General features: G+C 39.8%; 1 protein-coding gene across 2 annotated transcripts in view; it reads right to left on the bottom strand.

Moving 5' to 3' along the window:
- Nucleotides 1–24,796, bottom strand: part of COL8A1 (collagen type VIII alpha 1 chain) — a 55,679-nt gene that overhangs the window by 22,380 nt on the left and 8,503 nt on the right. Inside the window, exons 2-3 of one of the 2 annotated variants that reach the window (XM_072138493.1) lie at nt 9,950–9,965; nt 252–264 (exon numbers count right to left, since the gene is read on the bottom strand). The exons of the other annotated variant lie outside the window; for it this stretch is intronic. Coding sequence (XP_071994594.1) covers nt 252–264; nt 9,950–9,965 — 29 coding nt within the window. The remainder of the gene's footprint in view (nt 1–251; nt 265–9,949; nt 9,966–24,796) is intronic. 2 annotated transcript variants of the gene reach the window in all.

Raw genomic sequence — 24,796 nt, 5'->3', positions numbered from 1 at the left:
AGGACAACCGCTTTAAGATCTATAACACCACCAGGGGTGTAACTAGGAGATTTCTGCATAGGACCCCCCTACCCATATATATATCTTTCTATACTAACACATGTGAGTTACTATCACACACAATTATACACTCAAATACACACATACAGTATATACACGCCCAATACACATCTTATACCCAGATGCTGGGCCCCCTGACACTATGGGCCCCATAGCAGCTGCTATGGCTGCTAGCCCGGTAGTTGCACAACTGAACATCACTATCTTAGTTCTCTTCCAAATAATCCATGGACAGGTTCTCTTTAAAAGCTAAATGTAAATATCTGCAAATATGACAAATTCTAAGAATATCATTAGTTGAACAGAACATACTGTAGGAATAAATAGACCGGGCCGGGGCTATGTAATCCTTTTTGTAATATAATTTGCTATTAAAGCTTGTATTGAATTATTGTCTCTACCCCCTTTCTTGAAATCTACATCAACTAATGCTCTTAAAATATCTGCAGCTCTACCACAGTAGCTGCTTATGGAACAATAACACCTTTTATGTAGCTGGGAATTAGGTAACCGTTTATTTCAGCAATCTGGCAGAGCGCTTACATCTGACACTTACAGCAAAATCCACTGTAAACGCTTGAAACTTTGGGAATTATGAAGCTTGATCTCTGGCTTAAATTTCATGTTTTCAGAGGAGTCTCATAATATTTTAGATGGCATTGAAAGTGTTGTCAACAACTTATAGTGCACCTCCAGTGAACCCTGGACATAAATTATGTTAATCCTAATGACCCTCCCTTCCCCAGCAGGTGTCCACAAAGAGGTGTATTATTCCAGGCAGGGTCTTTGCTGCTTAAAGAGAACATTTCATTACCTCCTTGCATCCTTTAATAGGTGTTGATCTACTGATCCTGGAGTAACCTGGTTATTGCACATCAGATCTCAATTGCAGCTGAGCTGCAATTACTCATCTTGGCCACCAAACAGGAAGTGGAGCTGTCTGCTTCCTGTCATATTCTATGTTGATTGAAAGCTGCTCATTGAGGGTTTCCAATGTCAGGCCCTCTTTGATATTATATTGACAAGCTATCCTAAGGATAGGTCTTAAATATTTGTAGCCTGGTAAACACCATTTAACACCTAGAGTAACTAATGAAGTACATACTTAAAGGCCTCAGAGATAGGGTATGAAATATGAAATATTCTTTTTTCAGAATTATCTCTTTAATTTTAAAGAGGACCTGTCACCTACAAGAACAGCACTAGGAGCTACTTACTAAAGTGAATCTTTAGTTCTGCTGTTTTTTTCTCTTTATTTTTGCAACTTTTTGTTGTCTTGCAACTCATTACTGCAACTGTTGCTGTTATTTCTCCAGTACTCTTTTTCCTGCACTTTGTGAAGTTTGCCTTATGTATCTTTACTTTCCAGATGTTCCCTGTAATTTTTGCCTTATTTGTCATTTTTATGTTTATTTTTGCAACTTAGGCGCTTCTTGCCATGCAAGGGCATTATACTACGTATGGCAGGATATGGCAATTTTTTTTTTTCTTGGACCCTGTTTTAAGGAGCACATGCAAAGCACATAACCTGTTGGGAATTGAAAGTTTGTGTTTTTTTTTTTTTAAACGTTGCTTTCACAGTTGATTCTAAATTCAGTTTACTTTCAATCATTTGTTTTGTGGCCCAATTTCAAGGTTTGATACGTCTCCATTTTTTAGACAACAGTCTAAATCATGTGCAAATGTCCAAAATTTACAGTATCGTAGACTCCTGTACATCCACATGGACTTGTGTCCATTTGGATTTGCAACATTTGCAACAAAATATCTAAAAAAACAAAAGTCACACCTGCCAAGACATGAAAAACTAAACATGTTACACAAGAAAAATGGCATAAACATGCATAAGGTGCAAAAAAGATCTAACAAAAGAGACAATTATACAAAAAACAAACAAACAAACAAACAAACTGAGATACAATTCCCCCTTTGTAGTTCATTTGAATGTTAATTTCACATTTTTTTCTAAACAGCCATGGGAATGTTGAGAATATTTCATACCTTACCTAAGAGTGTTGTTAGTTCAGGGCTGTAAAAGATGGTGTCAAGCTTTCTTTAAAGGGTTTCTACCACTAAGGACATTTCAGAGACTCCCATCACTAAGAGGTCCACCAAATCATAGACCCAGATTTCCAATAATCTCAAACTGTTGGACCACAGTAAGACTACGGTCAGATTGATTAGTGGAAATGAAAGTGAAAGATCAATCAATTAAGAATTAAAAGAACTGAATGAACTAATCTCCCTCTTGCATGGCAGGGTATACTATCTACTGCCACCCTTCCTCTCTGTACTTTCATACTAGGAAGAACACAGGGGATCCAAGAAATGAGACATGTATTAGTTATCCTGTGGGGCAATCACTTAAATGGCTTGGTCACTCTTTTACATAACTTGCCCTTATGCCTTTACTACCTTAATAATAATCCCTAAATGTTCATCAAATGATTCAGCAGTCCTGCTACTTACTTTTGTGCTCTCTGTACACTCTACATGGATCTTTGTTTACATGTCTGAGCTCTGATGAATAAGAGGAGCAGCAGAAAGATGTTTTGACTCATCCTGCTACCCCTTCCTTCTAACTTTGTCTGTCAGTGAAACGGACTGTGAGAAGAGAGACACAGTGGGTGACACTATTAGAATGGACTGAAGGAGGTTTTGTATATATGCAGAGGGCAGCACTGTGAGAAGAGGGAAAGGCCGAAGCTCTCAAAGGAGGCAAAGGTACAGGTACATTTATACATGCAGAGACATGCGGATGTCTAATAAAAGAGATTTATTGAAAAGTGGTCTTAAAATTGGTACTGGTACTGGAACTGGTATGGAAGATATTCAAAAATATTAATAAATAATGATAATAATTATAAAATTACATCTCTTGTTGAGTCCTGGTTTGGTCAACATTGTCTTCTGCTGGACTCTGGATTAGAGTTTTGATATTTTTGAGTACAGTTCTTTTTTAGGATTTTCAGGATAGATTCTGATCCCTATATCCCTAAACATTAGAAATGCTTATACCTCTAAATACATTTAAAATAGGAGGAAAATTTAGATATTTATCCATCAATGTAAATCTTAAGTAATACCTGACCTCAATTTTTTTTTCTGGCGGAGGCTGAGCCCAGACTGGCGGACGGTCAGCTTGGATCAGAGCACGGACATCAGGCTTACAGATGTTCAGAAAACCGCCAGAGTATAAAATTCTGGTAATCAATGACAATAATCCGAGACGAGCTAATCAACTAGATTCTGTCTTTAATCACTAGGCTGGATTTTTTTTTTCCTTTGGCTGTTTGGACCATTTATCCAAATCTGAGCTGTTTTGACTGCATCCATTTTACATGTTAATAAACAAGATTTGAAGTCAATGGAAGAGAACAGATTAAAGTGTTGGGAAGAGAGAGAGAATAGCGATTTTCAGCTTTGCAAAAATAAACACAGATTTTGTTAGTAATGATGTAGACTATTTGGCCATAGGCTCAGCTGAAGATGGGAAAACAGGAACGCACGTTGTTCCAAGAATTGTTTTCATAATTGGATTCATAGGCCTTAATGGAATGTTCTACATGCAACATTGGGCAACAGAAGACAACGACACCCTTGTCTAGTTTCCTTCTGTTTCCTCCGGCGCTGCGCCAGTAAATGTAAAAAGTCTTTGGAGGAATCAAGAAGTTTTTTGGGTGGTTACCATTTAAAGAAATGACCCAGCCCTACTGGAAGGATGACACTTAAAGGAGACATAAAAATAGTATGATTGTGATTCTGCTTCGTTTTTATAGCAAGTTGAAAAATTACAGTGGAAACTTATAGATTTTCATGAAATCCATTTCATGTATGTAACACACATAGTAAATGTCAGTGCTCAACTCTTTAAAAATAGCTATTCAGTCTCAATGAGTGGTCTCACCACCTGTCCGCAGGTTCAAAATGAAAGATCTCCCAGGTTCCCTGTTTTTCTCTCCGTTCCCTTCCACGGGATCCAATTGCAGTCCTTGTATCACCTCCGTGCCCGTGGTGTGCTGCAGGTCCTATGTCGGGAAATGTATGGAGAAATAGTGCAGGCTTCCAGGGTAAAGGAAGAATTTTTATTGTATGTACTTACAAGATGTAGGTTAAAATCGCGCGTTTCAATAAAAGCATTCAGCGCCAAACACCTCTTCATCCTATGGATATTATATACTTATATATCTGCGTCAAACGCCATGCCCCGGAAGAAGCCTTAAGAGGGCACGGAGGTGATACGAGGACTGCAATTGGATCCAGTGGAAGGGAACGGAGAGAAAAACAGGGAACCTGGGAGATCTTTCAATTTTTAACCTGTGGACAGGTGGGATTTGAGCACTGACATTTACTGACTGTGTTACTTGGTGGCCATTGTGGGAGATTGCTGAGTCAGTGGCTCCTCGGAAATTTTATTTTCCGCTTTCCGAAAGTCAAAACTTTATACTATGTAACACACATTAGTCACGTATCTTGGGTTACACATTGGGTGTCTTAAAATTCCCTTTAAATAATAAGGGTCAATTTTCTAGGTATGTTCTCCTTGGATTGTAGGGAGACAAGAGTTTTGTTGTAGTAATCTGTGGTTTAGTAAACTAAATGCTCATTGCAATGTTTCCGCCGCAGTATGGTGTACCGCCGCCCAGGCGCCATAGCTGTCTGTGGGGATGTATATCCTCACAACGGCTGAGTGCCTTATTGCCATTGACACCCCACTAGAAAATTCTGGGAAAATATGCAAATCACACCGCTTTAAGCTACCCTTTAAGGCAGCTCCTGTGACATCAAGCATGTATACAGCCGGGAGTCTGTTCCTTTTGGAATATATATACTGTTTTGGTTTTAATCCCACATCATGCTATTAGGCTTCCTGAAAGTCATGCTTGATGTCAAACTTGCTGCCTTACAAGGTAGCTACAAGAGGCGTGGTTTTCTTTATCCAATCCTGAAAAACATATTTGCATATTTTCCAAGAATCCCCTAGTGGAGCGTCAATGGCTATAAGTCTCCACACACCTCCAAGTCGGCCTCAATTGGACAAGTCTCTGTAAGGAGAACACTTACTTCCTGACCCCAGTAAAAATAGAATAAAAGATTCATGCTTGCAAATGGTGATGTAAAATACAGAGATAATACACACAATAATGTCACGGTACAGAGATAATACACACATTGATGTCACTGTACATAGACAATATACAGAGATAATTCTCTTAGTGATGTTACAGTAACCAGATAATGTGCTTATCGATGTCACAATTATGGGATATTTCACACCATGACATTATAGTACAGATAATATACTCTGTAATCTTGCAACTCGAGAACTCAGATTTTAGCGATAAACAGAGTATAGTGTGATATAGATTCCATTGAATTGAGTTATTTCCATTATATTGAAGATAAATTGTCATAAACTTTATAATTTTGGTATAAACTTTTACCACTTGTGGGGTCAGTGCATGACTTGTGGGTCTAGCATACAGTACATCTGGGGACACATCTAGCAGCGTTATTCAGTATGGTTTTTTTACATCCGCTCCTGGTGTTAATAATTTTCTACTTTGCAAAATTGCATTCACTTCAAAGTTCTCTTTCGGTGGCATTGGCTTTCCATCATTGGCTTACAAATCCACTGTCGAAGTGGATCAAACCTCACCGGTTCCAAAGTAGACTCTTTGGTCCAATTTCCATTCAAGTATGGAAACATACAACATCTCACAAGGGGATTAACTAAGATTAGGGATCAAGAAATCAAATAAATGGGATTACTGAAATATGAAAGAACTAAAACAAATGTGGTTGCCGATCCAATAATGAAGCATCTTGACATTAATGTGCTCATAAATTTTTATGTTATTTCATGAATCTTAGACAAAAGTATGAAAGACATCGTCCTAGATGGCCAATTCATGCACCTGGAAGAACAAAATCCCACATGACTACATCCCACTAGTGTAAATAAAATATTATTATGGCAACTCAGCTTAATGGAGAACAGCGCGAGGAATTGGAACAATGACTTGGTGAGGATCCATATCCATAACGGCAACTCACAACATGGATCCACAACCTGAATAGCAATTGTCTGTTTTGAATAATTTTAGATTTCAAGTGAAATGTCAAAATTCACTATCTCATAATAACTGCAAGAACTTATGAATATTATCATTTTCCTAAAACATATCCACTCCCATACAAATGAGGGTAAGATGTTTTGTCTTGTTTAGGGCCCAGGTTTAACGTCCTGAACTCAACTCGCTTGACGCGACGCCTTTTGTTCAGTTGACCGGGTTTCGGGCAGCAAGTATTGCTGACACCTTGACGGAGTTTGCCAACCCCAAACTCTGCTTTGTCAAGCTTCCCTTAATATATCTTTTGAACTGGTGGCTGCAGAGAATATGTTCTACCTTTTTAGTGTTTTTACTTTTTGTATGAATCTTATGAAACTTTTATCCCCGGGACCTGAATTTAAATCTCCTTAGACTTGTTGTATACGAATGATTGAAATCCGAGAAAAACACACTGTTCACTGGAGATTTCCCAGACTGAACCATGGATCATTGAATAGAACTCAGCAAGTCCATTGGTCATAAGAGGTTAAGTCCAGGAAATTCCTGTAGCCTAGGTGTGTATTTCTTGGAGTGCACTCGCTCGTAAGGGGCCATCTGCATGGAGTTTATGCAGTGTCTGACCGGGGTGACTTGGCCCCACCAGATAAAAATATACTTTGGGCCCACCATTTATCAGATAGACCCTACCAGCCTTCAAATTACTTTGTCTTCTGCTGTGTCTCTGGATCCAGTAATGAAGCCACCAAATTCTCCAGTGCTCTGGTGGGCAAGTCCGACACTGAGTTTATATGTTCTCTATTGGTTTGTATGAGAATCCATTGGTTTGTGTCTGCACCAGATAATGAGAATCTATATTTATATATAGCTTCCAGCTTTGATACTGAACAATCACCGTCTCACGCTCCCCCTGCTTCCTCAGCATGTGTCCAGTGAGCACTCACAGCTCCCTGCAAAAGTGGTGAGGAAGCAGGGGGAGAGTGTAGATTGCAGAAGGGCTAGGGTAGCATAATTTTTAAAGTGAATTTTAGAAGGACATGGATAACAAACATAAGAAGATTACCACAGTTACAGTGACTGGATCTATGAGTAAAATTTGATGGTAAACTTCCTTTAACGAATATGACCATCTGAATATGACCATCTGAAATGCTTTTGATGGGTTTCTGGTATATAAAGGGCATTGGTAGCTTCTCTGTTATCTGACTGATTCCAAATTATCTGCACTTGGATTTGATCAAGTGATTGGAGTTCAGGACTACTCTACTGGGGACACACAGGGGAGGAGAAAGGTGTTGTGGAAACTTGTGGTCCTGCAGCTTAAGTCTGATAATTCTTTAATCTAATAAAGACATATAGAACACAGCAACTGGCACATCGAATACTATTTAAAAAAATGTACTATTTAATCCATAAAAATTCCCAATATAATATAAAAAAAATCCAGCTGATCAAAAAATTAACCAGAAGGTTACACGAACATGTTTCACCAGAACAGATGGTGGCTCAAGTCAACCCCTGCTGCATTGGGGTTGGCACAATCCAAGTAGATTTACACAATCACTACATACACTATTAATATGACTTGTTAATACTAACGTGACCCATTAGCCCCACCGTATAAAATCCAGACCCTAGTTTTACCTTCATCAACATTTGTGAAAGAATAGCTTGTCCTGAAGAATTTGTTGTAGATACAATGTAGAAGTGTCCCAATACTCAATATAGAGTAGGTACAAACTCTGCTGCCAAATTTGGTGTGTTACATATACCTCACAAAGAGATTGGCAACAAAAAGCAAACAGTTTGACCAAAAATAGAATATTTCCATTTGGGTAGAGGACACTCCCTGTTTCTTGGTCCCAGAAAGTGTCTACTTCTAATTTGTCTCCTTTAGTTATAGCTTCTTTGCAGTAATTCTTCCATGAAGGCCTGGATCACTAAGTGTCCTCTGAACCATTCAGATACACTTGGTTCTTGAATTTAGTGAAGCATATATTTGGCCTGCTATTATTAGATGAATTATTACCCTACTACTTTCCTCTACCAATTCCTGTCCAAAGCTATTTCATCACAATGCTTTATGTATATTCCCACTAGAAGCTTTCAAGATTGTTTCAATTTTAACCAGTGTCAGATTGATGTTCCTATAAATCTAAGGACTCGCTTTCACCTATCACCCACATGGTATTATAATCAATAGTATGACCAAGAATGTCAAAGACATTATTTTTGGATTATTCTATAAGAAAAATACCCTGTAGCAAGTGATTGGCTCCAACTTAGTTTGTCTTCTGCTGGACTTCATAGTGACAGAGCTTGAGCCACAGTTGGACCATAGCATGAGCTCCTAGATCCGGCTAGACTACACATAGTTAGGGAGAATTAGGACACAACAAAAATAGGCTTTTCAAGTTACAGGGGTTGTTTCATATACAGCCCCCTATTGCTCCTCAATATGCCCTCATATATGCCGAAAGAGCATCACCTCCCGTAGAGGGTTGTCAGCTGACCATGGTTGCCCATTTGCTCAAGTGTGGCAATGCATGGCTTCTCTAGCCAATAAATGGATATTTAAGCATCTAGATCCATGTCAACCAACTATTTTTTAACGTACAAGATTTATAGATGTTTCACACGCTTGACTTTTCACCCTACCTTGGGAAGACTTTAGTGGCACATGAACAGGTCAAGAGACAGTGGTGCGTTGAACCAATGGAATTGGCAAGAATGAGTTTGAATGAGGTCAGGACAGATAGAGTATGTTTGTGGTGGTATAACAGACAGATCACAATGGGTGGAACAACCTCAGATACAGTAAACAAGCAGAAGCCAGAGCAAAAGGACAGGTTCAATTATGTAAAATAGATAAATTGCGGGAAATAGCCTGATTATAGGCCATAAATTAACCATAATGTCCGGCACTTTTCGCCGGGAGAGGGTGCCTCAAATAAACCTGGGTTGCTAGGGGGGGCTCAACATAGGGTATTGTGGAGACTCTGCACCCGTTGAGACACGGAATAACACAGTTGCTTCACATTTTAGAGGCATGCAAAAATCTCTATAAGATAGCATGGCATATGTCATCTATTTGCATCCAGCCAGGAATAAGAAGGTATCTGATCACTTATTGTATTTGTACAATACAATAAATCTGGACTACGCTTCTCCTTCAAGCAGTTATCAGTGAGCCTTCCAACATAATGCTATACAATGGATGATGAGTCCTAATTCCCCATCAATGTCTTCCATTAGTGAGGTTTCTGGAGTAGCACCCCCCCTGCTTCATCTGGTATCATATCTGTGATGTATTTGCGGGTCTGATCTGGGCACAGGGAGTCACTATGCTGACACTATGCCAGGAAAAACTTGATAAAATCCCCTCAGTATTATTTTTCTCATATCAACAAATCTAGAAGTGATTTGCTGCCAAAATAAGAAAGCAGCATTATTTCTGCAAGCAACCAGCATTCCAACAGCAATACCTATGCGTCTGAAAAACACAAATGGAAGAGGAAATCAAGAATGTTTGACATTTTTCCTGTTATTATTAAAGATTGCCAAGGATGCTTCCAAATTAAAACCATTATATTGACCGATTTAACATTCTGTCTGCTACATAAATGTCCTGATTTGTATGAAATCTGGGAAAACTTTCGAAAGTATGGGGAAGAGGGGTGATGAAGTCAACTAAGAATCAAGGGAGAGTTCTTATGGGGGTGTCTGAGAGTTATAAAATATAGCAATGTGGGCAGGGGGGGGGGCTTCTCAAAAAATAAACATGTACTTGACCTCAGTATCTAAAGGTGTAGCGTGACGTGGTCTCTCCATGCTCTGCTCACACGGCTATTGTTCCAGCGCTGTATCAGGCGGTGACGCCTGGGCACGGAAGCTGTCTGACATGGAGAGGCTGAGGTGAGGGACACCAGTACTGACCAAGGAATTAATTACATATCTATTTTTTCAGACTGCCCCGTCCCCCACCCATGCGGGGGTCACTTTGCTATTTTTTATGACCCTTGGACAACCCCTTTAAGATGAATTGTTATGTAAGTCGGGCCAGGTATATTTTGTAAGTGTTTGGAAGTTGCTCCAACAAAGCAGAACACTTGACTTTTGTGGAATTATTAATTCCCCCATTTATAATAAGAAATTCTGCAATTATGAGCAATTTGACAATTGTCAAGCAAATCTACCACCCAGATTTGCAGCTCCGCTCTAAATGGCAGAGAAGAATATTGGTCTCTGCTCTGCCATTAATTTTAACTGTATTGGCTTCCTCGTGGTGCCAATACAGTCCAAAGCAATTAGGGAAGATGCAGATAAGCATCCTTCTCCTCTCTTTTTCCTTGATTGGTTGCTTCCCATTACTCTCTAGGACATGATCTTTGGGGCCCCATTCGATCATGGGTTGTGTTATAGGTAGATCTACTGCTGTTTATAGAGAGAAGAGAAACTATCGCTCTGTGATCCAGCACTGCTTTAAACTACATTGGCATCTTCTGGATGCCAATACAGTCCAAAGTGCTTGAGGAGAATTCAGCATCCTTCATCACCCTTGTTCCTTGATCAGTTGCTACCCACCACTCTGTGACCCGTGACCTCTGGGGCTCCAATCAATTATGGGTTGTGTAGATCTCTCTTAATGATAGAAGAGAATCTATTGCTCTCTGATCCGTCATTGCTTTAAACTAAATTGGCAACATCTAGAGGCCAATACAGTTTCAAGCACTTAGGTAGGTTGTAGGTCAGTATCATGCTTCACATTTGTTCCTTGATCAGCTGCTGTTTGTACTATGGGTAGATCTGTCACTGCTTATAGAAAAATTGCTTAACATCATGGGAAAAAGATTTTTTTTTTTTAAAAAAAGGGAAAGTGTCCAGTGATATAAAATGGAATATTGTGTTGTGTCACATTCATAGCCAATTACAGAGGCTTAAATGTCATGATAAATGCCATGTCTGGGATTCTAGTATATGCATTCTTTGCTTGAGTTAAAAATACCAGCCCTATGATCAATGAGACAAAAAGTGTCTGACTATAAATGTCATACTCGCTGCATTCTCCGAATACCTTGGCACATTCACCTCGCTCATTTCCTAATCACAGGAAGTGTAACATCATAGATTGCTGGACTGGATCATACCTTCCGCCCGGAATGCTTCTTACTTTGATGTCTAGCAGAACAGTTCATGACAAGGCAAAGGATGTGGAAGTATAATAAGAAGGATGGGATTTCCAGGAGGGCTCACTAAAGGAGTTCTGTTCCTTGTATGCACTGTATATTAGCGTCTTAAAGGAAATCTACCATTTGCTTTTATACATTATGAACCAAACATACCTTGCAAATGCTGTAGCCACACTGATGCAGAAACATATTGGGGGTCATTTACTAAGGGCCCGATTCGCGGTTTCCCGACGTGTTACCCGAATATTTCCGATTTCCGCCGTTTTCCCCTGAATTGCCCCGGGATTTTGACGCACACGATCGGATTGTGGCGCATCGGCGCTGGCATGCACGCAACGGAAATCGGGGGCGTGGCCGAACGAAAACCCGACGGATTCGGAAAAACCTCCGCATTTAAAACAAAACATCTGTCGCGGAGCTTGCACTTACCTTCACTCAGCCCGGCTCGGTGAACTCCAGTGCGTTCCGATGCTTTTCAGCGCAGCAGCGCCACCTGGTGGACAGCGGAGGAACTACCTTAGTGAATCCCTGCCGGACCTGAATCCAGCGCAGAGAACGCGCCGCTGGATCACGAATGGACCGGGTAAGTAAATCTGCTCCATTTTGTCTAATCTCTGAACTCAGTGGTTTTGCGGAAAAAAAACAATTATAAAATTTATGACCTTGGGAAAGCTGGGTGCAGGCTGGCTGCTGCACATAAACATATTGCTTCCACGTACACTGGAGCTGTGTTTATGTACAGCAGCCAGCCTGCACCCAGCTTTTCCAAGGTCCCGAATTTCATAATTGTTTTTTGAGCAAAACCAATTGGTTCAGGGATTAAACAAGGTATGTTTCTGCATCAGTGTAGCTACAGCATTCTCAAGGTAAATTTGGTTCACAATGCATTAAAATGGTAGATTTCCTTTAGGTGACATGTATGAATCAGGAACACTTATATATTAGTAGCTTATTGTTATACAAGATATCATCATCACGTCTAATCCAACAGACTCCATGGGGGCATATTTATCAGAGCCTCTGCGCCATGTCAGTAGCTTATTGCTAGCACTTGCGATTATTTGCCCCAATCCGCCACCACTTCAAGAGGCTGAAGCCTCTATTAAAAAACCCTCCAAGCTGGGTTAAGCTGCAGTATCTAACTGGTAGAAAGGAGTGAGAATGAGAATGAAATTCTCACCGTAGGTCTGTAACAATCCATCCAGTCCACACAAAGAAATCAAACCATAGATGTCCATTCAGTAAGTTGTGTATTATAATGATATACCACACATCGAAAAAGTATTGAACACGCCTACTGTCATTTGTTTAATACTTCGTACAAAAGCCTTTGATGGTGATGACAGCTTCAACGTGCCTCATGTAAGGAGGAACTAGTCACATTGCTCAGGTGGGATTTTGGCCCATTCATCAACTCAAACGTTTAGATCCTGAGGGTTCCATCTGCTCCTTCTATGAACTTTCTAGTTAGGTGATTGGCTAGGCCATACTGGACGCTTTCTCTGAAAGTTTTCTTGTCAGTGTATTTTGACATTATTGTCTTGATGAAATGCCCACCACTGTTTCATCTTCTTTGTAGATGTCAGCAGATTTATATCAAGAATGTCTTGCCACATTTGTCCATTCATCTTTCCTTCAATTATATGAAATTGGTGCCATGTGCTAAAAAACAGCCCCGCCCCATGATGTTCCTACCTCTAAACTTCACTTTTATTATGGCATTTAGGGGGAGAAATACAGATCCTTTTGGTTTTCAAACATGCTATGTATTATAGCATCCGAAGAGTTCACTTCTGGTCTCATCTGATTATATTATATTCTCACAGGTTTGTTAAAATTTCGTTGGGAATACTTTAAATGCGCTTGAACATGTTTTTCGTTCAGCAATGGAGTCTGGCGTGTAGAGTGTGCATAGAGACCATACTGGACCTGCTGGTTCCAGATCTTTCTGTAGCTCTCCACAAGTGGACCTTGGCTCTAGGACAACTCTTCTGATAATTCTTTTCACTCCTCTGTCTAAAATCTTGAGGGTTGTGGAGGGTCTAATCAATGTCATCAGTATGTTTTTCAACAATTAGTTTGTGAAGGTCTTGAGAATGCTCGCTGATCTTCTTTTGTGGCGCCTTAGTAATGAGACAACCTTTTATAGTACATCAAGTAAACCAGCTGATACTATTTTTCACTAACTATCAGGATTGCTTTCTAATTACTGAAATATTTTTAGTGGTGTCCTGATTTTCCATAGTTGTTTACACCGCTCCTTCTTCGTGTGTTCAATACTTTTTTTCCTGTATCATTTCTCATTATTACTCATAGCATAACTTATGGTTTGATGTCTTTACCAGTATGGATTGTTGATTGGTTCAGTAGTTATTTCACCCATTTGGGGAGATAGTAGCTTCTTCGGGTTCCCTTCAAAAAGCCCTTTATCCCAGCCTGCCTTTCCAGAAACCACCTGCTCCTAAAACATTTTAACTGCTATGATATCATTATATAATAAATTGTAGATAACAAGATAGGGAGAGGGGGGATATGCAGCTGCAGTTTTGCTCTCTTTTCTGGTGTATCAAATAAACAATGTTTTATGGAAACCATATAGTAAAATAAAAAAGATAGAAAATAAGGAACTCTGAATTTTACACTGGGTGTACCGCCATGGGATGTAAGCTGGTGTCCATATTACAGATAAGTAATTACACCAGGGCATTTTTTGTGGACAGGTGAAATGAACCTACATCATAATGTTTTATATGTTTTAGGTAGATTTGCTTGTGAATTTGTCAATTGAATTTCAAATTGAAGGAAAACCAGATTGGATCTGTGCTAACAACATCGTCATCATGCCCTTGAGTGTTTTCTATACTTTGGTGGTTCTGTATTACCGACACATTACTACAATGGATATTCTGCATAAAAATCTGTGCCCAAACAAAATCCATATGTAAATTAAATTACCATGAAAGTGTAGAAGAAGCAAGGGTAAGGTTATTCTTTACATACAGCACATTCATGCAAATCACAATTCAGAGAAGAAAGTAAAAGTATCCCTGGAGTCTAGAAAAAAATTAAAACACATGAAAACGTTTTATTAAAAAAAAAAAAATTGGCTTATGTAGATTGTGAATGTTATAAAATAGTCTGGGAATCTAAATTACACCCACTTTACTATCCTTTCTCAGACACGTACCATGTGCAAGTTATTTTGACTGGCACAAACTCTTCCAAATCATCGAGTGATCTGAAAATGACAATCTGGTGTACTTCCCGCTGCTGAAAACAAATCTTTCTAGATTGTTTCAGATTTTATTGGACAAAGCAAATAATCATTTTATAAACGGCGAAGCACTTCATCAACCTACATAGCTTATAGGACATCTACCACTAGGATGAAGGGTTGTAAACCAAGCATAGTGACATACTGGTGTGTGCCCCCTCTTGCAGGATCTGCTGCAATGTTTAAAAATCAGTTTGTAAACTGAGTCCAATGACACTAAGCGAGTCCAATGAGGCCCTGCATATTCATTGGTTATTGCATTGCTCTGCCTTCTTGTTCCTGATTGATAGGTCTCAGTGCTAGGGCATGCTGCTGTATGGAACAGTGAGAGAGAGAGCTCTGTTACTCTTTGCGCAGGGTGATGTCATTTAAGCACCAGTTACATCTGCAACGTCTACCCCATGTATGTATCTGATCACATGAAATCACAGCATGTCTCTATGGATTTCGACTCCTTTCCATGCCTTCATGGACTTCTACACCTCCCCATCCTGCATGGAGACATGCTGGGATTTCATGTGACCAGATACATACATGGGTTAGATGTTGCAGATGTAACAGGACCTTAGATGACATCACCTTGGTCACATGACATGAAGTGCTGAATACTTAGAAGAGGCATGTGATGGAGTTGATGGGAGGGATTGTCCGAGCAGGACACTACCCATCTGATGTCAGGAAATATAACATAAAGCTGATTTATGAGGGTGAAAGGGAATCAATTTTTAACTAAAAGAAGGGTGTGAGCCTCTCGTAATTAGCCGTATTTGTGAAAATGTGGTCACAAATTCCCTTTAAATGTTCAGTAGGTGGTTCTATTAAGTGACCATAGTTATATTAGTATTTACAGATATGAATAATAGATTAGGACTACTCACAGACTCTTAAATGGACCACATTTTACCCTATTAAACTACTACCCCCTTAGGCAGGTTATGAAATGTCCCTTTCTCGTTTTTGAGTGAAATCTCGTCCTATAAAAAATGCCCTTCAAAGTCATATGAAAATGAGCAGATAAAAGTCATATTTTTCAAGCTTAGAAGCTGCAGGGGGAGTGTCAATTCAGATGATTGGATCTTCAGATGTATAGTTCCTAGATTCATGGACATTGTGTCATATTAAGGATTAGTTTCCCTTTCTATATAAATTGCTTTAAGTGGTTTGCAGTAGTTGATCAAGATTGCTATATAAATATCCTTTAATCAGTATGTTCCTCTAACTTAGAAGGATCTGTAGCAGGGATCCAGAAGTACTTTGTCATTCCCAACTCAAGAAGTGGATGCTGACATCTGGCTCCGCGCTGCATTCCTCACTCATCAATGTTCATACAAAAATGGTTTACATTTCTGCCTTAATCCCGCTTTTAATGTCAACTTCTTAGTAAAGCTTTCCAAAACCACAACCAAGTACATCTATTTTGTTAATATGATTTAGCAAAGAACTTTCACCGAAATAATGGAGCCGCCCTTTGGAACGAGGGAAATACAATGTTTTCAGAACTTGCCAAAAGTAGGGGAAAACTCGGTCATTTATTCTTTCTTCAAAAGGTTACATATGGAGTGGCCTGGACTATCATCAATCAATCATGGGGTTTATGATATGCAGTAGACTACCTTTCAGTGTGTACTGTATTAGTGGAGAGAGTTCATTAAAATGTAGCGTAAAGAAAAGTGCTAGTTTTTGCCAATCCTACAAAAATGTTTGACCCTTCTTCTACCATTTTTTCAAAGTTGGAGGTTGTAGCTGTAGAGGTGACCTAACACATTTAGATATTGAATACCAATAATTATAACATCTTTAGATTATCTTTTTATATTTTACTTTGGAAAAATTGATAAAATTTGACCAAATCTCTTCTATACATTGTAACTGCTGCATAGATTCTAATGACTAGAAATTAATTTTAGACTAGTATTAAAGGACTGTACCAAATTGAGTATAATGGGCTGTGTATACATCCGGTAGGCCCATCAGTCACACATCCACTAATCTGACCTTGGTAGCATATCCTAGTGAAATACCCCTTTACTCTACAGAATGGACTGGAATATGCTGTCCAATTCTGGGCTCTGGTCCATAAAAAAGGATGCCCTGGAGCTGGAGAGGGTTCAACGTAGAGCCACAAAAATGATAAGGGGTATGCAGGGTCTTAGTTATGAAGAAAGATTAAAACAATTAGATTTATTTAGTCTGGAAAAGAGACGACTACGAGGGGACATGATTAATTTACACTCACCGGCCACTTTATTAGGTACACCTGTCCAACTGCTCGTTAACACTTAATTTCTAATCAGCCAATCACATGGCGGCAACTCAGTGCATTTAGGCATGTAGACATGGTCAAGACAATTTCCTGCAGTTCAAACCGAGCATCAGTATGGGGAAGAAAGGTGATTTGAGGCCTTTGAACGTGGCATGGTTGTTGGTGCCAGAAGGGCTGGTCTGAGTATTTCAGAAACTGCTGATCTACTGGGATTTTCACGCACAACCATCTCTAGGGTTTACAGAGAATGGTCCAAAAAAGAAAAAACATCCAGTAAGCGGCAGTTCTGTGGGCAGAAATGCCTTGTTGATGCCAGAGGTCAGAGGAGAATGGGCAGACTGGTTCGAGATGATAGAAAGGCAACAGTGACTCAAATCGCCACCCGTTACAACCAAGGTAGGCAGAAGAGCATCTCTGAATGCACAGTACGTCGAAGTTTGAGGCAGATGGGCTACAGCAGCAGAAGACCACACCGGGTGCCACTCCTTTCAGCTAAGAACAGGAAACTGAGGCTACAATTTGCACAAGCTCATCGAAATTGGACAGTAGAAGATTGGAAAAACGTTGCCTGGTCTGATGAGTCTCGATTTCTGCTGCGACATTCGGATGGTAGGGTCAGAATTTGGCATCAACAACATGAAAGCATGGATCCATCCTGCCTTGTATCAACGGTTTAGGCTGCTGGTGGTGGTGTCATGGTGTGGGGAATATATTCTTGGCACTCTTTGGGCCCCTTGGTACCAATTGAGCATCGTTGCAACGCCACAGCCTACCTGAGTATTGTTGCTCACCATGTCCATCCCTTTATGACCACAATGTGCCCAACATCTGATGGCTACTTTCAGCAGGATAATGCGCCATGTCATAAAGCTGGAATCATCTCAGACTGGTTTCTTGAACATGACAATGAGGTCACTGTACTCAAATGGCCTCCACAGTCACCAGATCTCAATCCAATAGAGCATCTTTGGGATGTGGTAGAACGGGAGATTCGCATCATGGATGTGCAGCCGACAAATCTGCGGCAACTGTGTGATGCCATCATGTCAATATGGACCAAAATCTCTGAGGAATGCTTCCAGCAACTTGTTGAATCTATGCCACGAAGAATTGAGGCAGTTCTGAAGGCAAAAGGGGGTCCAACCCGTTACTAGCATGGTGTACCTAATAAAGTGGCCAGTGAGTGTATATAAATATATGAATGGTCCATACAAAAAATATGGTGGTAAGTTGTTTAAGATTAAATCAAATCAAAAGACGAGGGTGCGCTGTCTCCGTCTGGAGAAATCAAGGTTTAATCACCGGAGGCGACAGGGCTTTTTTACCATGAGAACAGTCAATCTGTGGAATAGCCTGCCTCAGGCGCTGGTCACAGCAGGGACAGCAGAGAGCTTCAAGGAGGGTCTAGATGCCTTTCTACATCTAAATAACATTGACAGTTATGTTATATTGAATAGTTTCCCCTAAATCTCTTCCCTTCCTTGGTTGAACTTGATGGACATTTGTCTTTTTTCAACCGCATAAACTATGATACTGTGATATGTATGTACAATGGGAACCTCATCTAATGAATGGGATATGTAGCTCCTCGTAGCATTGGATAAGTCTTCATCTCTTAGTTGAGCTGTTTGTACGGCTGCAGTAAATCTGTCCCACTGCTGGCACGAGCTTCTGTATTTTCTCATATTTATTCATATATATCCAAATGTTCCAGACTTCTCTCATCTTATCACACAATGTTCCTCCACCAACATTCCACATCAACGTAAGGGACATTTAAAAATTTTGTCTGAGAACTTTGGCTGATATTGTATTGTTTTTTATTTCCCTGTGTTATTCTACCCACTTAAAGGTTTTTTGTTTCGTTTCTGTCTTGTGATAGACTTCTACTTATTATCTTCAGAAGATACCAACCAGTTCTGCAGATATTTAGCAGGTGTCTTGAGATGTTGTTAGTACTCGCAGATAATTTGAATGTTGTAGTCACCAATAGAGATGAGTGGACCCGATGGTTGGACCAGGGGGATATTGCCTTTTATTTCCCCTATCTGTAGGCTAGCAAACAGTTACCAAGAAGTTTGAACACTAATGGATTGTCATCCCCTTGAACATAAACTGAAGTCAACTACAAAGATACCAAATATATCATGGCTTTAATAAAGCATCTAATTAATATCAGAGCACCAGTGAATCAAATATATACATTAAAGGAAACCTACCATCATGGATCTGCCTACTAAGATAGATCCGGTGGCAGGTTACTGTAATGTAGTCTAGCCTAATGCTTTTTATTATAAAACTCTTTGTGCCCCAGAACTTCATAAAACTTTAATGTGATTTATATGCAAATTTTCTTAAGAGGCTACTGGGGGTGGAGTAGCCGTGCCGTAGAGTGGGAGCTATGGCTGCTTCCCGCTCCAGTAGCCTCGTTCAATCTCCCTTACCACAGTCTTCAGCGTGCAGCTCACAACAGCTTTGTACACCAGGATCAAGGATTATAAAGCCAGCACACGCACATACTGGTGTTTACCCCCAGAGGCAGTATCTGCTCTTCTTTTGCCCTGGTTTTTTACAAGAAAAATTTCAAATGTCAAATTATGTAAATGGGCCTAAGGGGCTCTGTGTTAATGAAACCTGGAGCCCCCTTAGGCTTATTCGAATAATTTTTAAAGCCCTTTATTCTTAAAAACAAGATCATAGGAAGCTTAAAGAAGAGTGCATCCTGCCAGAGAGGGTTCAAGTATGTCACTGTGCTTGGTTTACAACCCTTGATAGTAGATGTCCTTTAAGGAGGACAAGTTGACAACTGAGCAAGAATTCAGCCAACAGATATTTGTACAGTATAAAGAAACTTTTAGAGCTTTGCTGTAACTAAAGAAAAAAATCAACTCTAGTCATTTTAAAACTGGATTCGGCAAAATATGCAAATACCTTTTCCAAGATGGGATAAGGAAAAATTCCCTGACACACTAGAAGATAAAGCAGATATGTAGAAATCTGGCATCCAGTTATAATTCATCTGGCTCTCCAACGTAATGCAAGTTACATCCCTCAAAACCATAAACTGAAGACTAAACTGGGATAATCTATAAGGAAATCCTTGGGATTAAAAAAATGTTACAGGATGAGATTTTGTACTAATGTATTTTTCGGAGCTTCCTTCCTGAACTACAGCGTACAAGTGAGTTTTACATTCAATTTTAGGATTGTCCAAAAGTGAAGAAAATTGATAGTTTCTGGATAAATGGACCTTTACAGTAAATAAATGTAATCTGTTTGTTCTAGATTAGACATTAAAAAAATCCCCTGATCCTTTGAGGCGTATGTTACTAGAAGGCGTTATAATCTATTTTTAGGTTTAAACAAATGTTATCCTAGACTCTTAAGCGAATAAAACCATTTTTAAATGTAAGAAAAAGAGTAGTTTGTAAAGTTGGCATCTGACTCACGCACTGGGACAATACTTTCATTTCTCACATACTAGTATCTGTGGACTTGTGGTCAAGGAAGGTTCCAAATTCACACACGGCAGATGTAGGAGCTTAACTGCAAAATTCCAGAGGAAATTGACTCCCCAGACAGTACATCTGCTGGAAGACCACACCAGAGTTTCAAATTCTGCACCTTTGAAAATGGCTCTTTGACGAAAGCTTTATCAAGTAAAATGCTTTATGGGGACAGGTCTTAAAGGTCAGGGAGGTTAGCAAATATTTAACGCCTTGGATTCGAAGAAGTAAAATATGGATATAACTTCAAAGTGGTAATAAATAACTAGAAAATACATTTCATATTGACTGTTACTATTGGCAGCAACAGGTATTATTAGAATACTGTTCACTAAATGTCAATCTGTAGGTCCAAAACCTCTAATTTTATGGAAACGTTACTATCCTTCTATAACTTAGCTCTAATTTACTTCAGGAATTCAGACGCTGAATAAATCAATTCCATAAAATACTGCAAGATGCGAACAAGGCCCTTGAAGGTTGCAACGCACAATACAACCACTGGGTGGTCAAACATAGAGATGTTTTGCTCAAAATCATTATGACTTCAAAAGCTGGACATTTTGTGATACAAATACTTGGACATGTCCAGCCAGTTAGAACATGTCCGATCTTTTCCCCTTGTACGGAGCGGTATGGTGCTGCACGTGTGCGGCACCATATTGCTCCATGCACCCATTGCCGTCTTTGGGGGACATATGTACATCTGCAAGCTTGCGTCCATATATACATCCCCCTGAGGGTCGTGTGAATACAGCCTAAGGCTACATTCACATTGCCGCAAGGGGGACTGCACATGTGCGGCACCGTACCGCTCCGTACCCGGGAAAATGATAGGACATGTCCTATCTTTTCCCGTATTACGGCGCCGTGCACCATACATCCCTATGGAGAGGGGCGGTGGTGAGCAGTGCTCACCTCCTCCTCCTCTCCCCGCACGCTGCCGTGTGCCTGCCATGCTACGGTACGTGCGGCAGTGTGAATATAGCCTTAGACTGGATTGATTGTTCTAATTTAAAAGGAGTCTTCAATCAGTTTAAGTGATGTGCAAATATTGGCACCATGTTAAAGGGCCACCTGCTCACTTTGCGGTCATAGATTTCTATTCTGGAAATGTAAAGCTGTTTTATTTAAAAAAAAAAAAAAAAACATTTGACGTGGTATGAAAATTGTCCCTTATCCCTCCTCCCCAATTACACCCTTTCTCATTATACAGTATGGTATAGCCCAAGAAGTCCTGCATTTAAACGCATACATTGCTGTTATATCAGACAGTCTCTACACCAAATTTCCCAAATGTAAAGTGCACAGTGTGGGGCATTTATCAATTTTGGTGCAGGGTGGCGCTGGAAAGATGCTATAATTTTCAGTGTAATATAAGTTTGTGGTGCAAGGGATTAATGATTTGGCGCACGAACCAAAAAAGTTAAGAACTATCTCCACATTCATGAAGGTGACGTAGAACTCCCTAGACCAGCTTTTAGCAGCGCTATTTGTGCACCAAAAATTGTAGAACTGTAAAAATGCTGGAAAAGTGTTGGATTCTCAAGCATCGATACAATATTGTGCCCAAAAAAAGTTGTGAGTGTCAGAAGACTACCAAAGTTGTGGCTCCGACACAATAAATAAGGCGCAAGAGGCACATCCGTTTGAAAGGCGATGAGAAATAACTCTCAAAGTGGGACGTCTTGCAGGACGTCTTTGGCGTTATAAGAGAAGTATGGTGTAAAGAGGGAAGTTTTGGAATCAAGGACACGGCCGGTATGCACAAAAATGCCAATTTGCACACCTCTTCAAAGTTGATTTTCTGAAAAATTTATCACATTTTTCTGATCATAAAGATGTGGACACAGTGGGGGTCATTTACTAAGGGCCCGATTTGCGTTTTCCCGACGTGTTACCCGAATATTTCCGATTTGCGCATATTTCCCCTGAATTGCCTTGGATTTTGGCGCACGCGATCGGATTGTGGCGCATCGGCGCTGGCATGCACGGGACAGAAATGGGGGGGGGGGGGGCGTGGCCGAACGAAAACCTGACGGATTCGGAAAAAAAGCCGCATTTAAAAAAAAAAGTGTCGCGGAGCTTGCACTTACCTTCATTTGGAATAGGCCGGTGAACTTGAGTGCGTTCCGATGCTCTTCAGCGCAGCAGCGCCACCTGGTGGACGTCGGAGGAACTACCTTAATGAATCCCTGCCGGACCCGAATCCACCGCAGAGAACATGCCGCTGGATCGCGAATGGACCGGGTAAGTAAATCTGCCCCAGTGTTCTTAGTTCTTGATGACACTAATGTCACACTCCCTTTAAAGAGGAGAGGTTATATTTTTAGAAGCAACTACTTTACTTCACTTCAATTGCCTTATCTATCACCAGGCAAAAACTACCTCCATATGGTAATGTGGCAGCTCAGGTCTAAGGTCTAGGTTTGTCGTAAACTAACTGGTGCTATCCATCCTACGTTTGACCTCTGAGATGTTATCACTGCCATTTATAACGAAGATTTGTCATTAGACGGATCCCTGTGGCTCCTGGTGAACTTCACAGGGGTAACATTTCAATGGCAAGAATAGCTCTGCTTGCTTGATGTCAAATCTGACCTAACTGCAAGCAGTGTCGGACTGGGGTTCCTTGGGCCCACCAGTGAATATTAATCTAAGGGCCCACTCTTCAACTTCCCCCCCAGTAAATAGACTCTAGCCGCCTCCAAATTTGGTTGCTTTCTGTAGAACCTCTAGGTTCAGTATTGGGTTGAACCAGGGTCCACCAAAGGAACCTCTGATACTCCGATGGGCCAACCCGACACTGTCTACAGGTGACAGTGTGGATCCTCAGCAGTAATTGGAAATAGGGATCTATTGTATAGTATTTACCAATATATTACCCCAAATCAATGAAATGCTTTGTGCGTTAACCCATTAATACTACAACACAATTGGAATCAACAAGTAAACCTGCTCTTCATGAAATAAATGAAATAATAAGATGGATAAAATCAATTTCCTGAGGACTACTAAAAAAGAAGATGAAAAAAAAAAACTTTTACATCACCTGTTGATACATTTTGCCTTTTTTGGGTTGTTTCCCTAGTATTCCACTGCGATGTATGATATCTGAACAAATGTGAAACCTTCCTTATTTGGCCTTTTGTTCTTCATCCAGAAAAGGTTTATTGAAGATCAGGGATGAATTTAACTTTTTCTCAATTTAAATCCTTCAAATATACTTCAGAAATGATTCATATCTCCAGCTATGAGCACAAGTCTCGTTCAAGGAATTGGGGACGAGAAGGAACTCCAGCTACTGTATGATGGTTATATTACTTCTCTTTCAATATTTATCAGCATGTTTTAGCATGTATTACACCTATGTAGACATTTCTAGTATACAGATGTAGCAGAGAAGATAAGGTCATTCAACAACTAAAAACTTTATTGCTCATTCAATCTTATGAGCCTCTACAATACTCTGGACCATGTGGTCTATTAGGTTCCCTTGTGTATTATTGATGACAAAGAGTAGATTCTTCAGGTAAACTACTCTGGCAATATGAATCCTTTATTAATCTTGACCTCTATGATTGCCATTGTCTCCAGAGATGAGCTAATTTTCCAATTTTCGCTTCATACTAGCTTTGCCAATTTTTTTAAAATATTCAGTTTCAATCCTATGTTGCTCCAGTTGTCCTGGAAATATAACCCGCTCTAGTCCTCTGAAAAAAAAAATATTCTTGTTTCATGAATTTTAAAAGATTTTTTTTTAAATGACCTCTCCCTAAGCTCTGGAATGCAGGACAGCAGTAGATAGATGCCATTTTAAAACATTTTCCAAAGCGAGACGAGAAAGATTTTGATTTGTGGATTAGTTGTCTCCATTCCATATAAAAAGTTGACTTCTAAAGGGGTTTTCCACGTTCAGCAAATAATTGATATTGTTTGTGTAAGAAAAAGTTATACAATTTTCCAATATACTTTCTGTATCAATATCACACAGTTTTCTACATCTCTGCTTGCTGTCCTGCTATAGAAAGTTTCTATGTTTCCTTCCGCCGCATAGAAATCTGTCCAAGGTCATGTGATGTCACACAGGTGCACGGCTCGTTAGTATCACAGAGAGTAATCAGAGCTGTGTCATGTAACGAGCCGTTCACCTGTGCGACAATGGACAGATTTCTATCCACTGGAAGCAAACATAAAAGAATAGAATTACAGCAAGCAGAGATCTAGAAAACCATGAGGAATTGATAAAGAAAGTATATAGGAAAATGGTATAACCTTTCCTTACACAAACCATATCAATTAAAGTGACAAAGGAGAGCTATCATTTAGTAGTATTCAGACCAAACCTTATTAAATATATAGTGATAACCCTGGGATTAAATAGAGTTTTAAGATGTAGTAAATTTTATATACCCAAAACATATCTATTACTA

Source organism: Engystomops pustulosus, chromosome 2 (assembly GCF_040894005.1).
Source record: "Engystomops pustulosus chromosome 2, aEngPut4.maternal, whole genome shotgun sequence".
Lineage (NCBI taxonomy): Eukaryota > Metazoa > Chordata > Amphibia > Anura > Leptodactylidae > Engystomops > Engystomops pustulosus.
Note: the sequence above shows the minus strand (reverse complement) of the source record. Positions and strands in the feature narration are given on the sequence as shown.